The following is a 15,808-nucleotide window of genomic DNA, read 5'->3' as shown; positions in this document are numbered from 1 at the left end:
CTAGGTGGCTATTTGTATAAACTCGTACGGTCTCACTTGTAGATTTTAAAAAAGTGTAGCTTTCGCGCCAGTGACATTAGGTATAGGATCAGGTTGAGATGAGGCTTCAATATTGCTTTTTTCTAATAATCATGCATTTTTGTATGATTTACATCTTAAAAATTCATTTGAATTAGCCACCTCGTAAAATAGTTACAAATTTCCTGAAGGGTCAGGCTGCGTTAACATGGAGGCATCACATTTGCTTTGCCAAATGAGGGCATTCAATTCAGAGGGGTGTAACTATAATCCTCAATTGTGGACGCCCAGGGTATCTCTCCCTTACCAGTCCAGTCTCCTGCAGTGCATATGACCTCATACTGGGAGATAAACATCTTCACATGCGATGGAAAGCACACACACTCACAGCCACACCCACACTAGCATTAACTACCTCTTGTGTTGGTTGCCATATCTGCCACCTTCTGAAAAGCATCCAGGAAGGCCACAGCTGCCAGCACAGTGGTCCTGAAAAGCACAAAACCAACATGATAAATTTGATGACACGGTCTTTTCTCAGAATTCAATAAAAACTTTCATAATGACAGGTGTGGATGTGCGGCGGATGCAGAATTTACCGGAGTTGAGAGTGCAGCTTGCTGGCCTTGGCACTGAAGTCTTCCCACACAGGATATGAGCACTGCAAAAAGAACAAAGACACAAGGTGAGCTGAAAGATTTCCTGGGCATTTTGTGTGCTTGCATGAGCGTCTGTTTAACGTACAATATGTAAATGAGTTCAAAACAAAGCAACATCATTGATAATTAACAGAGTTTGTGAGGTAATGGAATTATTATGGAACAAAACTGTAAGTCTTTACATATATAATGTGTGTTTAAACAGTACGGATGTGATCCTTTTGAGAGGGGTGTGGCTTGCCCTGGGACAAGAGTAGAGATGTTGGTGCTGCCTGGTTGCCATAGAAACGCAGGCGGCAAGTGTTCAGTAAAACAGAATATCACAGTAGTTTAGCAGAAACTAACAAGCACAACCACCAGTACTAACTATTGGTTAACCAATTATCGAATTGGCCGATTATCGGCTTCGATATTAAGGATTTAGCCGATTATCGATATCGGTCATTTTCAAAGCCGATTTGCAATTAAATTATTTACATTATTAATTATAAATTATAAATGATTATATAAATTCAAATTGTGCTAGTTAATCCAATGATGAGCAAAATGATTAATTTAATTGATATAGTATTGTATGCAATGTTTAAGTCATCAGATCAAATGTTCACAGAATTCTGCTGGGTGCTCCCTTCTTTCTTTTGTTATTATTAATATAAGTGTTATGATTAAGATTTCTCAGGCAGAATTAAAAATGTTTCAAATGTTTCAGAGCCTGTGTTCTTAATTTTTATATAAATTTAAGTTTTTAAACCATATATATATATATATCGGTTCAAAATATCGGTTATCGGTCTTATTCACATGGAAATAATCGGCATCGGCCCTGAAAAACGCATTTCGTTCGACCTCTAGTACACACAATCTTATGTCTGTAATCTCAAGCTATATTGCTGTTTTTCCCCAATCTCACTTATTACATGTTCAAACACAAAAATTTAAGAAAAAAATTAAGTTTGTGTTTACAGTATATCTGTCTACTGTGCATATTCATTTTGTATTAATGAACACATTCATACATATATTTAAAAACATATTAAATAAAGATTAATAAATGTTTCAGAAATGTTTCAGAAATTTAAATAAAAAAAAATTCAGTTAGTGGCAAATATATCGATATATATATATACAAAATGAATATGAACAGTACATAAACATACTGTATATTGTATAAACACCAACTTTGAATCTGGATGTAATTTTTCGGGATTCATCATTTGACAGCCCTAAATATATATATAAATATAGACTCAGATATATATTTATGTAAATTATAACTAAATATTTAAACAAAGTACAAGTACAAGTACAAATTGTTCCAATTTTTTATATTTCTGCATGTTGATTTACTACATTATGAAGATGTATTGTGTATTGTATGGATGTATTGTAGTTCAAAAAATTATATACAACTTCTGTTTACTTGCATAAACAGGGAAATTATTGTGTAATTTACAGTGGATGTAAATTTGAATTCTCATTCTACACACACCGATCAGCCACAGCGGTCTTAGCGGTCTCAAGAATGTTGCACCCGATCAGGCTTTGAGCTGAATAAATTCAGGCCTCTGTGTGTCAAGAGGTGAAATTAGCCGTTCTTGATAGCCTAGCTGGAGGTCAGGCTAGTGCTCAGCATCTAAAAGAAAACCCCTCCTCTACCTAATACACCCACACATTACCCCCAAAACCCCCCGCCCCCTGTGTCATCTCTCACCTCATACACAAAAACAAGCATGATGTGAGATAATGCAAAAAGGAACGGTCACATGGAGAGAGGAATAAAAAAGCCTGATAGAAAAGAGGGAACAAAGTAATAATGCAAAAAAGATAGAAAGGTCAGGTGATGGTGGATGAGTGCAGAAGGGCAGAGTCACTGGTGACACTACAAAAGGCGCTGGTACACTGACAAAGATGGTGAGTGTCTGCACTTTGATCTGGCGTCTCGTCCTGCCTGTTTGATGTCTGCTAATTTGCTGTGAAATCGCATGGTGTTTTCCCAGAGGGATCCCTGAAGTGCCTCTAATCTGCTGCACGGGACTGCAGGTTCATCATTTTTAGGGGGTCTTGTGCAAGACTGATAAGGTGCATGACACGCCTCTTTGATCCATCCCAGGACATTAGCATATTCCCTTGGCTAATCCAATACCAGAGAAGCCATGATTCCAATTATACAAATACTGTCATCTAGCCGATTTCCACCGTCACCTCCCATCTTTTTATCCCTTCTCTATATGACCTCACCAAGTGATCCACAAACAATTGGATAAGCACCTCCAAAACATGCTCAGAAAATGGCCTGCTTGCTTTACAGGAGCCATCTGTTTTGCCAAACCAAGTGGAAAAACTGCATTAAAGGTGGACTTTAATAAGGCCAAAACACAGCCAGAACTCTGGCAGAGGATGAAAGCTAAAGCCACATCTTTCATTCCATAAGCTAAAGCTTGGTTTGCCAACGTTACCACAGCTGGCAGATATTGGAGGACTTAGCACCTCCATAAACTGTGTATAGATAGACCAGGTGCAGACACACTCTAATAGAGGGTATGCATTGACGTCACTTTCCCAAGTGAGCATGTCGGGACACGCCCTGGGACACACTCCCCGGGAGGCAAAACACCCAGCAAAATGGCTAAGGAGAATTGGAGAAATAAAGAAACCGGGACTTAAACACGCAATTACTTGCTGAAATTACAAGCAGTTTGACTCAACTGTGATCCTTACAACTTTTCTATGACTAACAAAGGAATCAGGTGTTCTTGGACACTGAAACGTTGCGTAGAATTCTTGTGTTTCCTGATATTGTAAGCAGTCATTTTGCTGAGTGTTTTGCAACCCTAAAGTGACGACACGTCTATACCAGCTATTCCATCACTGCAATGCTTAACATCTTTATTAAGGATCTGTGAGAAGAAGCTTATTGCTCATGACAGGTGAATCAACTGCACGATGAAGTATTGATCAGACACTGCACTGTTTACTCTCATTGGATCTATGCGGTTTCTGTCAGTTGTTACCCAATTTGGTTTTTATAGGTCTCCAGGGCAAACAAACCCAGGGCCTTCATAATGTGATGAGGATTAAATTCAATTGATTATGATGATGGCACTTGTAAAGGTCAGTTCAATGCCTTCAGAAAAAAAACTCTCATGGTCACTTTAAGCTCTATCATTGTCAATGATCCCTAAAGATGAAGCGTTGTGACCATAAAAATCTTTTAAAGAAGGACAGTGCATACATGCAGCTGGCAGACGCTTCATCCAATCTTTTCCAGGCTAAAGAAACTCTGTCTATAATATATTTACACAAGTATAAGTGACACAATGCTGAAACTAAAAGACAAAGCATTGCTCCAGATGTCCACAGCAGTGTATGGAAGACTGTAAGCAGAAAAATCGGATTTTCCAGTTACCGATCTAGATTCACAGAAAAGCCTCTCTGGTATCTTTCTTGTTAATGGAATTCCATTGAAGAGCCACTAAGAGCTTAAAGACACATTCTGTCAAAGTTCAAATGACTCAGTTTTATATTATGGCCCTAAAATGAAAAGCTCATTGCTGGCTTAATATCGTGTTTCTTCCCCGCTGCTCTCACTGGTGACTGCAGAAGACAAAAGTGGAACTGCATTAGCCTAATACCATTTCTACAAATGAGTCGATTCAAACACTCAAACAAAGACTAACTATTAAGCCACGATGGATTTTTTATATTATAAATTCATAGACTTCAAGCAAAATGTTGCCGCATGTGTCTCAAGCCAAAGCTCTTGTCTACTATATCACTTGAGCCACGGAAGTCTGTTATCAGCAGTTTGCTGTCCTATACTGAACATTAAAGGGATAGTTCACTAAAAAAATTAAGTTCTGTCATGATTTACTCACCCTCAGGTTGTTCCTGTATTCACTATTCTGCTAAATGCAAAGGAAGATGTATGGAAGAATGTTAGTAAACAAACAGATCTCATCCCCTATTTAATGCCATAGTAGGAAAAATAAATACTATGGGAGTCAATTGGGAATAAGAACTGTTCGGTTACTGACATTCTTCCAAATATCTTCTTTTTTTTTAGCAGAACAAAGACATTTATACAGGCTTGGATTCGGAACAATCTTAGGGTGAGCAAATGGTGAATTATCGCAGTTTAAACACTATCATAGTATACTTTTAACAAAAAAAGCTCTATAAGTTCTCGATTCAATACATTTAAACACTACAATAAGAAAAATGTGATAACTGATAAGTATACAAAGTCACAAGGAATGCACAATAAATCTGCAGTATATCTCAGTTTCAGGCAGATGCTGAATCACGTTGAATATAGTTTATAACATATAAACATCCTTGAGCAAAAACAAATACCAGATTAAAGGGATAGTTCACCCAATTCTTCCGCAGAATCTAAAATTAAGATATTTAGAAGATGTTGGTAAACAAACAACAGTGGCCCTCATTGACATCCTTTGTAAGGACACAAACCACTGAGACATTTCTCAAAATATCTTCTTGATAAATGATGACAACATTGTTATTTTTGGGTGAACTATCCCTTTAAATGTCACACAAAAACACGTCTGCATTGTTATGGGAAAAAATATTGCTTGTCTGTAGTACATCAGATTTCTTAAACACCATTTGGCAAATCACCAAGCTTGACTTACACTGGCAGACATGCTTTAAAATGAAACAGCAAGATTGATTTTTTCATAATTTATGAGCGAAGCAGCTTACCTATACCGTATAAACACACCCAATAAAAAACAAATAATACATTTTGGTTGCCTTTTCAGCTGGCCTAAAAAGAACGCCTTAACTGCGTGTTTAAAATATTTTCTGCCATTGTGAATTCTTCCTCAGTTTCCTCACTCAGCTTTAACTAATGAAGGGTCTCTTACAAAACCTGGGGGACCTTGATATGCTCTTGATAAGTCAATCTTTCCTCTGCAATGCCCCTCCAACCCTACATTGAGTAGATAGAGAAATGAATGGGGGGATGGAGGCATGCACATATTCAGAGACCAGACATCTAGGGACTAGTGGAAGCCTTGATGAAACGTGATTGGCTGTTCTGCTTCCGCTGGGCTCCTTTGAAGCGGCACTGATTGGCTTTGTGCCTTTGTGGGCAGAGGACACAAACTGCCAGTGTGTTCAAAGCTGTCAGGCCCACAATACAGTACACAGAAGTCTTTGGTGCTGATGAATGAATGAAAGGGGCAGATCATCTCTATTTCTGACATTTAACACAGGAGTCTGAAGCCATGCCCTGATGAATAATAGAAATAATTTTACATGAGCACCATGCCAGTTCTCCTTGCATCTCTCTATCTCTCGCTCATCCGTTCTGTTATAAAAAATGTGAGCGTCTGCTTTTCATTTCCTTATTCCATCCATTTGCTTCCTTTACCATGTCTTATATGCAAGCATCAGTTGTTTCTTTTCCTCAAATCTGATTACAAGACATACAATTGGAGTAGAGATAGACTGATATGAGTGTATATATAAATATAAACATCTCTAAAGCGTTCACACTTCTGAGACCAACCCCCTTAACCTGTTGTTTTCCTCGCAGTCAATACACAGAAAGGGTACCTTAGTCTGATTGAAAGGTACATTTACATTACATTTAGGCATTTGGCAGATGCTTTTATCCAAAGCGACTTACATTGCTTTATCCTATACATTTTACAAGGTATATGACAGAAACCACTCAGAGATTCTAGATGCTGTATATCCCTAAGCAGTATATAAACAAAAAGCAAAGGAGGTTACTGTGATTGACTACCATTCAGAGAAATGGTGGAACTTTAATGGCAGGGTTGTCATCAGGCTGAAAGGACAAGTCCCTTGTGCAGGATGATATGGGTCTTGCTCTGGCTTTCTTAAGTGAAAAACACGATCATTTATGTCTAGACCTCTTCCACAGAGGAAAACCAATAACTGTCATTTAAAAAGACACTTTCTGTTCAAAGCCATTTAAAGTATACTAACGTCAAGAAGGGGCCTCAAGATTAACCTTGCCTAATGGCATGACGGTGATAGTAGGATTATGCTCTCAAAGCTTCTCCTGGGACCTCTTTAATTGGCACTGAATTTGGAAACTCTCTGTTGACAACCCCGATGCTTTGCCATTGGTTGCCTCATGTGGGAAAGATTGGGCTTTAAAATAAAATGCAGCTTATGTTGATACATATTCTACTGTGGGCTCAACTGAGCTTAAAGCAACCCAGATGGGGATCAAACCCACAATCCTCAGCCTCGAATTACCCGGTGCGAGAGGCTACTGGGCGTACATGACAGTATTCCCAAAAGCAAAGCCCCTTGCTTTAAACCCGTTCGCTAAAACATTAATTTGACATATATTTCAGTGCTTATTCATACTCATTACTCTATGGGATATTTCAGCAGATACAAGAGATGAGGTGCATTTGACCGGCCCAACAAAGACGCACTGAGTGGTGCAGGCAAACTGCCAAGGGAAAGTACTCAGTTCAAAACCAGTTGATTCATCTTTAACAAGCCTTATAAGAGGACAGAGAAAAACATTCTCATTTGATACCGCAAGCCTTACCCCATTGTCTCGCCAGATCTCTAAATTAATTAATAAATAGATAAATAATGAGTGGACATGAGTGGCGGGCGGGTCACAAGATAAAGGCCCTCTTTTTTCCCTGTTTTCAAAGCTTTGATTTTGTTTTTTGGGTGTTTAACAATGGATGTTCATGTTTCTAGTTTCAAAAAAAACTTAATATTTCAAGTCTATCGTCCACCGCTGTCTCTCTTCTCACAAAACAACCGGACTTCTTCCGGTATCTTCAAAGTCCCGCCTTCAGAAACGCTCTGATTGATAAAGCTGACTAGGTCTGTCATGATTGGTTCCTCGCTTAGAGTATGTGTGTGAAGAGGTTCCACCCATACCATATCAGTGAGTTCCGCTACTCAAGTGGTTGTGATTGGTCGGCCCCCCTCTCAATGCATGTGTATTCATAAGCTTTGAGCAATAAACAGTAACAATGGCATCAACTTCAATTCATCAGTTAAAAAAAATGCAGATCGATCGAAGTTTAATGGAGGTCTACTAGTGCACACACAAATCTTTGTTAGAGATCGTGTTTTTACTACTATGGCAGGGAAATGACACTGGACCAAATGGCGTCCGACCGGTTAAAGTATCACTAATAACAGAAGCGTTAGTTTTGCCTTTTTATATTGGACCCGAGTTGGATAATAAAACAAGCAGATTGACTAGAAGACTGCAAGCAGGACTTCTGAGGACGTTTCATAGAAGTGCTTTAGACAGAGGTGTGTGCAAACAAGAGATTACGATTACAGGTCCGACGATTATGTAATCGTTAAAAGCCACGATTACAACTGTCCATTTATGTTTTTTTCTGTGCATGTCAGCAGGTTTGTTGCACATTAAAAGCAGTGGTAAATCAGCAGCATATCATAAATATGTAGGCGTGGCCTTAACAACAACCAGACAGTTTATTTTCTATGCGGTTGTGAGCGGATTCTCTAAGTGGGTGTTGAAGGATATTAGTTCACACTAAACTTGTGTGCTGATGAAAGAACATCGCATGACTTGTCAAGTACTGGGCAGATGCAAGAATTAGAACCAAAACGAAAAGTATTATCTGTGGTATGGAATTATTTTGGCTTTACTAGCAATGATGTCGAACAGAAAGTAATATTGTGCAAGCCAACGTTATGTTGAAAAACTGTTGCTACAACACTGTCTAACTTAACAAACCTGTATTTCAGTCACCTGAAGTTCAATCACAGAGTGCAATATGAAGAGTGCATTAAAGGGAAAGAGCTAGCAAGTTTGAGTCGATCGCGACGGTAAACACAGACATCTATCACCAAATCATTGCTTAGTGTTTCTCCGTATCCAGCTGCCTCTCGAAGGCAAACTAAGATAACGCGTTTGATTATTTCATAGCCAAAGACATGACCCTAATTAACACTGTTGTGCAGCTTTAAAAAGCTATAAACACATTGGATAAGAGATATGTCATTCCCTCCCGCAACCACTAATCTCAAGTTGTATTACCTGCACCTTATTCAAAATGCCTGGAAGACGTTGAAATAGATCTGAAAAAAGTGGCGAATTACTCGACAACTACTGATTTATGGTCGAGTAGAACCATCGAACCATATTGAGCCTATACTGTATCAGAAATAAAGTATTTCAGGAACACAGCTTTCTTTTTGGATGTTTATTTAAAGAGTATGGCATGCGGTTGTTAAATAAAAAGCAAAATTAAACAAAAAAAACATAATTAAAATGTTTAGGGCTAATAATCGAAATAAATAATCCCAATTACAATGGGAATAATCGGCAATTATGAATTTGTCATAAATTTGCAGCCCTAGTTTAGCATGTAGCTCAGTCAAATGTTTACGATCTCTGATAACCAAGCACTACTCCAGCGGCTCTTCCTCTTCTCTAAGGCAGGCCTCGCCCCTTTTTTGGCATATTCCTTTGGGCGTAGATTATTAAAAGCCCTCAGAATAGTCACATCGCGTCCCCGGGAAGTAGAGGGCTGTAGTCAATTCCACCTGTTCTCGGTAGTCGTTAAAAAGTGAATTCTGTTTATAGACAATATCTTGCTTGGCATCTAACTTTGAGCTTTATCCTTTTGCAGGTATTATTTATGCTAAAGTAGCAATATTACACACTTACTAAAGTTTGAAAAATGCGATCGCGGTGAATGGCCGATTTACAGCTTTACCAAAACAAGTGACAAAAAAACAGTGACACGCTCGTTCACATACTCCTCGGGAAGCCTACAATGGGATTCCATCAATGGTTTCCAAACAGAAGGCATGAGCCGTCATACAAGATCATCATACGCTTTATTGAGGAATAAAAACAAATGAAAAATCAAGCTATCAGCAAACAGATATTACTTAATTGGTCTGCTTTTATAGTAGTGCTATCAGCTGTTTAACACATCTTACAATCTGTATTTTATTTCTTATTTCCTTCCTCAGAATAATGTGGATTATCCCTCTAAAACAGCACAGAACATGCAAAAAAGCAACACAGATTCCACATATCAGCAAAGACAAAAATTTGATCCAATGACCAATGTATATCCCAGAAATAATACTTATAGCTTTCACAAAGACATACTGTAGTTTAGATTCAGTTGTTAAAGCCAGACCGAAATCTAGACAAACGTATGTTAGAGTCTTTCATCTACAGGCTGGTATGTTCATGTCAGTGTAAGCAGGCATGTAAATGTAAACAACAGTCATACAACAGACATCTGTGTGCTTGTGTCATCCTCATGTCTAATGCTGGAGTCCCTCTCTCTCTCTTACTGGGCAGGACCCTTTCGCCTGGGGGGACTTTAAGAATGTGGGCCTAAAAATGACAAACACCCCACCTCTCCATCCCCTTTCAAATCCAATCCCCCCACCCCCATATTTCAGAGCCATTCTCATAACAACCTTTTTATAACAATGCCCTCCCAAGACTCGGCCACAAGAGACAGAAACACTCAACTATCTGGCTAAATCAAACTGATTCAACACGTAAATGATATTCACATTACGCATTCATTTCTACATTTTAATTATTTTTCCCCCCTGTTCCTGCAGAATGGACTGTGAAGTGAAACTATACTTAATTTATTCAGGTGGAGATTTGGGTCCCTTCTTGAATTCTTCATTGCACCACTAGTGGGATTTTAGAGACGGAACAAAGAAGATCCAGCTGACATTTTGGTTATGAGGCACATATGACAAGCAAGATGCCCACAGGCAACTTACTGTACAACCAACAAACAAAGACACGCAAAGGCATAGACAGTGAGCAAACAATGAACGATTTTGGGGGTTTAAACAACAACTTTATTTCCCAGTCTCATTACTAAAATACCGGTACAGGGTTAACAGCAAAACAAATTGATATATTAGAAAGCATATATCTATATACAATATCACTAGGAAATGGTTCAACCTTAACAAATCGAGTTAAACTGCATGTCTGCATTGCATCCACACATCAACAAGGTCCAATCACAATTCGAGAACAGCAGAGGATGTCAATCACCCTGCATCTCAAAGGTAAAGCCAGGATCCCAGTCAGTCAGACTCAGCACTCATGTATGACTAAACTGCGGCAAACAGAACACCAACATCAAGAGCTCTGAGGCAAAAAGCATCAACACTTATGCCAACGCCACAGTCTACTCAATATCCTTCAGCAGACATGCATGCTGACATGATGGCTGACCTATATCTTGCGATTCCCTTTTAATGGCATGGAAGCAATCGGAACCGGTGTCCAGCACATGCTGGAGAAAACAGGGTTCAATTATAAATGAGAGGAGAATATGTGCGTTAGCCTGTCAAGAGCAGAGGAGAGATCAGGTGGGGGTGTGCTGCTTATCACTACGCCGTGTAAAGAAAATCACTTCTACTGTGAAATGCTGTAATATTAACAAGATGCCTGAAAGCCTCCCGGGGGAGAAATCACGTGGTCGCTGTTCTCGTGCGAAACGACTGACTGGATTTTATTGCCAATGTCAGAACCATGCACGTGCAAGTGCGATGATTCGTTCTCTTTACGGTGAAGTACAAACATGAATGTCGATAGAAGTGCAATACATTTTTTCCACAAGCCTTAAATTCCAATAGACCCGCGCTATAAAAGGACGCTGGCATCCCGTTAGTCAGACGCAACAAATCTCTCAGTGACACGGAATGGCGCACGGCCGCATCTGCTTATTCAGCAGCGGTTCGGTCTGTTTCCTATTGTGTGTGAAAACCCCCCTCGATTTCTTCTGCACGCACAACATTCCCGTGCGGATGATGCAGTGTATGCAACTTCGTGCATGCTGTATGAACACAAACCCGAAACGTATCATATACACGCCATGCTGATTTAATGTCCCGGTACATTGGCGGCCAAGATACGGAATGTCATAGTTCTTCTGTCATGTGCGCCAAAATATTGCAAGATGGGTACTGGTTTAAAGGCACAGAAGAGATAACGGGTTTGACACCTTCACCATCTGTATGCAGGTCACGCTCGTGCAGAAAATACGGTTACATGTGCATAAAATAACACCAATGCCTCACCTTCATGTCGTTGACAATCGCCTGGAATAATCCCCCGAGCGCTCCGCACTCTTTCTCCACAGACTCCACGTTTATATTATCCATCTTCACCGAATACAGAAAAAATGAATCCTTGTAAAAAATTACGTCCACGGTATCCCGTCCAGACCTGTCTTTAAGCTGAAAAGCAAGATTTTTTTGTGGGCGAGCGGTAGATTCAGTCAGATTTGCGATCCGTTGCGTCTTCGGCTGTCGGGTTGTTGCCCAGAGGACTGAGGCAGATGATGGGAGAGAAGAAGAGAGAGAGGGTTGACTCTCTCTCTCCTCGGCTCCGGATCTACTCTCCGCGGTTGGAGGAGGTTAGGCTCGTGGATGGCGCCGTGAAAATCACGGTCATCTTTGGACAGCGAGGCCAGGTCGATCTGAATGGATGTGAGAACCGAAGTGTGCGTGCGGAGCTATGGAGCGGTGCGTCACCCGCCCGGGAGAGACTGGAGCGAGTGAATTGAGCAGCAGCGGTGCGGCGTGAGAGGGGCAGTAACTCGATCCATGGGAATCGTATTGGGCAGAACAGTTTTGCTTGTCAGATGGAGGGAGGGATGATTGGGACATGCCGACACAAACTGACGGACCTAGGCGAGACATTCTGTAAATTTAAATATGTACAAAATAATTTAAATGAATGAAATAGGACAGCGAGCTCCCAGTCAAATGTGTCTAGTGTAATAGAATAACAGTAATAAAATGCATTCTGAACTGAATCCGGTAATGCTCACGTTTGCTAATAGTATATTGGCTACATTACACACAAAATAATAATTCAAAATATTTTGGGGTGGGGGTATTGTTGGGGGCAATAAGGAATATGATGCCAGGCCCTGCGAGGGAGACCTAATAAATACATTTTAACTATGCTAACCATAGTTTTGCCTATGGTATCAATATGGAAAAAAACATGGTCACTACACTTTTACTATAAAAATATGTTAAATTTTTGTAAAGGTGGACATAAAGTATAAATGCTATACTATAAAGTGCTGGGTTGTTTTCGGCCCATGCTGGGTAAATATAGTAAAGAACAAAACACACTGCTGGGTTAAAAATGACCCATCGCTGGGTTATTTTAACCCGGCTGCTGGGTTGTTTGCATTCATGGTTGAGTGAAGACAACTCGGCAATTGGGTTAAAATAACCTATCGGGTAATTTTAACCCACCAGTCCTTACGCATGGGTCAAAGCACTTTTTAGAGTGTAGCAGCGGCATATTACAGAACATTTCAACCTTCATAAGTACTTGTAATATTGAAAACTTTATCATATCCTATATACCCAAGCTGTGTATGATCAGCTCTCCTGAAACTATTAACAAAAAAACGTTAATTTGCACATAAGGGGTTGGTTCAATCTTCCAAAATTCACGAGTTCATTAAACACAAAGTTATTCAATGGTAAATGATAATGAAGCTTAAATGAGATTTCATGATTGTTTTCCTGCTCTGATAAAGATCTGACCACCTTGTCCTTCAGTCACAGTGGGAGGGATGAATCCCTATTGTAAAGTTTAAGAACCAAGGTCATAGCCTTACTACCCTTTGTATGCAAAGCAAATGGTCATATTTATAGCTTTAAGGTCTCTCTCTGAGCCTAATGTTCAGGGACTAACAATATCAGTTGTGGTTGTTGGAAGTTGTTTCACGGATGCTGACGACAAAATCCTCTAGAGAGCAACTGAGTGAAAACAAAAATTCTACCTGAGAGAAAAAATAAGGATATTAAAAAATCTAATCAAAAGCAAATTACAGTCAGTGAGAATGAGGGTTTTCAAATTGGAGGGTAAGTAGAGCAAACGATAACCTAAAAGTTACTTTTTTAAATGTGTTTCAAAGACAACCGTTATTATGTAGCCAAAGCTTAAATAAGAACATTTCTGGCATTGTCTAGCAATATCTGTATTTTCACAGTCTGGTAATTATATTCAGCCTAACGGGCAAGTTACAAGTTAGAAAGTTAAAAGTTCCCCATAAGTATACTGCCATACATTTAGTTTGCAGAAATAAAAAGATAATCGTCTACTAAAAGCTTAAAAATGTTTATTCAGAAACAAAATAATTTTGTGCAAGTTACCAATTATCACCTTGAGAACTACTGTCATGCATAAAATTTCATGTTTTTTGTCCCCAATTCATAGATATGCATTTTAATCACCGCAGTTCTTTTCGCACACAAGGACCAGCACATCTTAAATCCAGCCTTAACTAAATTCCAGGTACATTACATCAGTTTCATTTCAGGCGGAACACAAACCCTTTCCAAACGGCATTCTTTAGCTCCTTACACCATTAATACTTTAAAAGGAAAGAGAGAATGATGTGGAAAAAGTCATTTGATTCATCAAACTATTTCTGGGAAAGATTTACCTTTTGTAAAGCCAAAGAAAACCCACCATCTCATTTTGAGGTCTTTCATGCAATTTCTTCCTCAGAATACAATATAATCTTGTCTCCTTTGCCAAAGAACATGGTGTTAAATGACATATTTACCTAATGACACCTATTGAGACCCGTCTCAATAAGTGTGTTTACATTAGAATTGCTGGTTATTTAAGTCTCAGAGTATTATTAAAGCTATCAATATTTATGGAGCAATTTTCCCCAGACACTTTTCCCCAAAATACACCAGTTGTGGATATTAGATTTTTTTTAAAGCAAGACTCTAATTACAGGTTTTGGGGTGTGAAATGATTGAAATGTGTAATGTTATTCCTGCATTCCAGTTTCTTTTGTAGTTTCCTGTTGCCAGTATAGTCCGAGGTTAGATACACATTGATTAAAATGACAAAATATTACAAAAAAAGTGACTGAATGCTCTTATGTAAACTTAACAATCTCAATACTTCCATATACTTTATACCAAAATAATGACTTCCATACAGTCTATACCAACCTAGTTAACCATCCTCCTGAACGTGTTGTTGATAATTTAGTTAATTAACAATAGAATAATAAATACATTTAGATTTGTAGTCCCCAAAAGGCATGTTTCATTACCATGGTTCCGCATTATCCACACTTACCCATCTTAGAACTTAAACTAGGTCAGAATGAGTCATACAGTACAACCCACTTCCTCTCCTTAGCTCTACTAGACAGTACAGAACCGCCTACAGTTCTCCGTCTCATGTTTGAAGTCTATCACACTCCTCTGATTAAATAGATGGTTTCTCAGAGGAGACCTGACCAGCTGCCAACAGTCGTCCAGCAATGGCCCTTTAGCAGTTTGACGTCAGACGTCTATTCTTCAACATGGGCAAACGTTTACATCTCTCCAAGCCATCCTTTAGAGACATCTTGTCATATTCACAGAACTAGAGGAAATAAAGGCCTCATTCACTACATAATATAACCACAGCACTATAGTGTGACATAACAGTCTTTCCATCATCCATCTCTGCCTATACATTTAATACACGTTGGTATATCTGATCTCTCCAATAGAGCACGTCTTACAGCAGTAGCATATGGAGATTTCCATAAAGTGTGGTATTGTGGGTAGTGGGACTGGCATCATTAGACCCCTAGGTTTAAAGTGTATCAAATATAGCATACCAAAGAGTACCGCCTACACTGTACAGTATATTTTTCTAAGCCCCTCCAACTTTGTACTTTACAAACTATAAAGATTCTTGCCTAATTTACTCCAGAATCAGCAATTTCTGATGAGTAAGCACTATAGTTACCTAACAAGAATAGAAAGCCCTACATTTTTGTGGCATCCAAGAAAACAGAGTGTAAAGGTTGACCAGCTCTGTTATTGAAACAAATAAGATTCAGGCTAACTTTATATTTACTGTCATCAAGAAATGAGCTAGTTTATGCATGATATATGAACTGCTTGGCACCAGTCCCTTAAGCCCTCCCCATAAGCTTACTTACTACATACTATTTGACATTTTAGAGGTGTGAATCGTCACTGATCTCACCATTCAATTCGATTATGATTATCATGTCAAAAATTTAAAACATGATGCGTTTCAGTATTACTGAACAAGTAACAAGTCTGATTCACAA

At 39.0% G+C, this 15,808-nt stretch overlaps 1 protein-coding gene across 6 annotated transcripts in view; it reads right to left on the bottom strand.

Moving 5' to 3' along the window:
• Positions 1-12,273, bottom strand: part of mtss1lb (MTSS I-BAR domain containing 2b) — a 55,586-nt gene extending 43,313 nt beyond the window's left edge. For all 6 annotated transcript variants that reach the window (XM_056747545.1, XM_056747581.1, XM_056747565.1 and 3 more), the window contains exons 1-3: positions 11,763-12,273; positions 618-679; positions 434-507 (exon numbers count right to left, since the gene is read on the bottom strand). In XM_056747545.1, the coding sequence (XP_056603523.1) occupies positions 434-507; positions 618-679; positions 11,763-11,846 (220 nt within the window). In that variant the 5' untranslated portion in view covers positions 11,847-12,273. The remainder of the gene's footprint in view (positions 1-433; positions 508-617; positions 680-11,762) is intronic.
• Positions 12,274-15,808: the final 3,535 nt, after the last annotated feature.

Source organism: Triplophysa dalaica, chromosome 1 (assembly GCF_015846415.1).
Source record: "Triplophysa dalaica isolate WHDGS20190420 chromosome 1, ASM1584641v1, whole genome shotgun sequence".
NCBI lineage: Eukaryota > Metazoa > Chordata > Actinopteri > Cypriniformes > Nemacheilidae > Triplophysa > Triplophysa dalaica.
The sequence above is the reverse complement of the archived record's forward strand: the minus strand, read 5'-3'. Positions and strand labels throughout refer to the sequence as shown.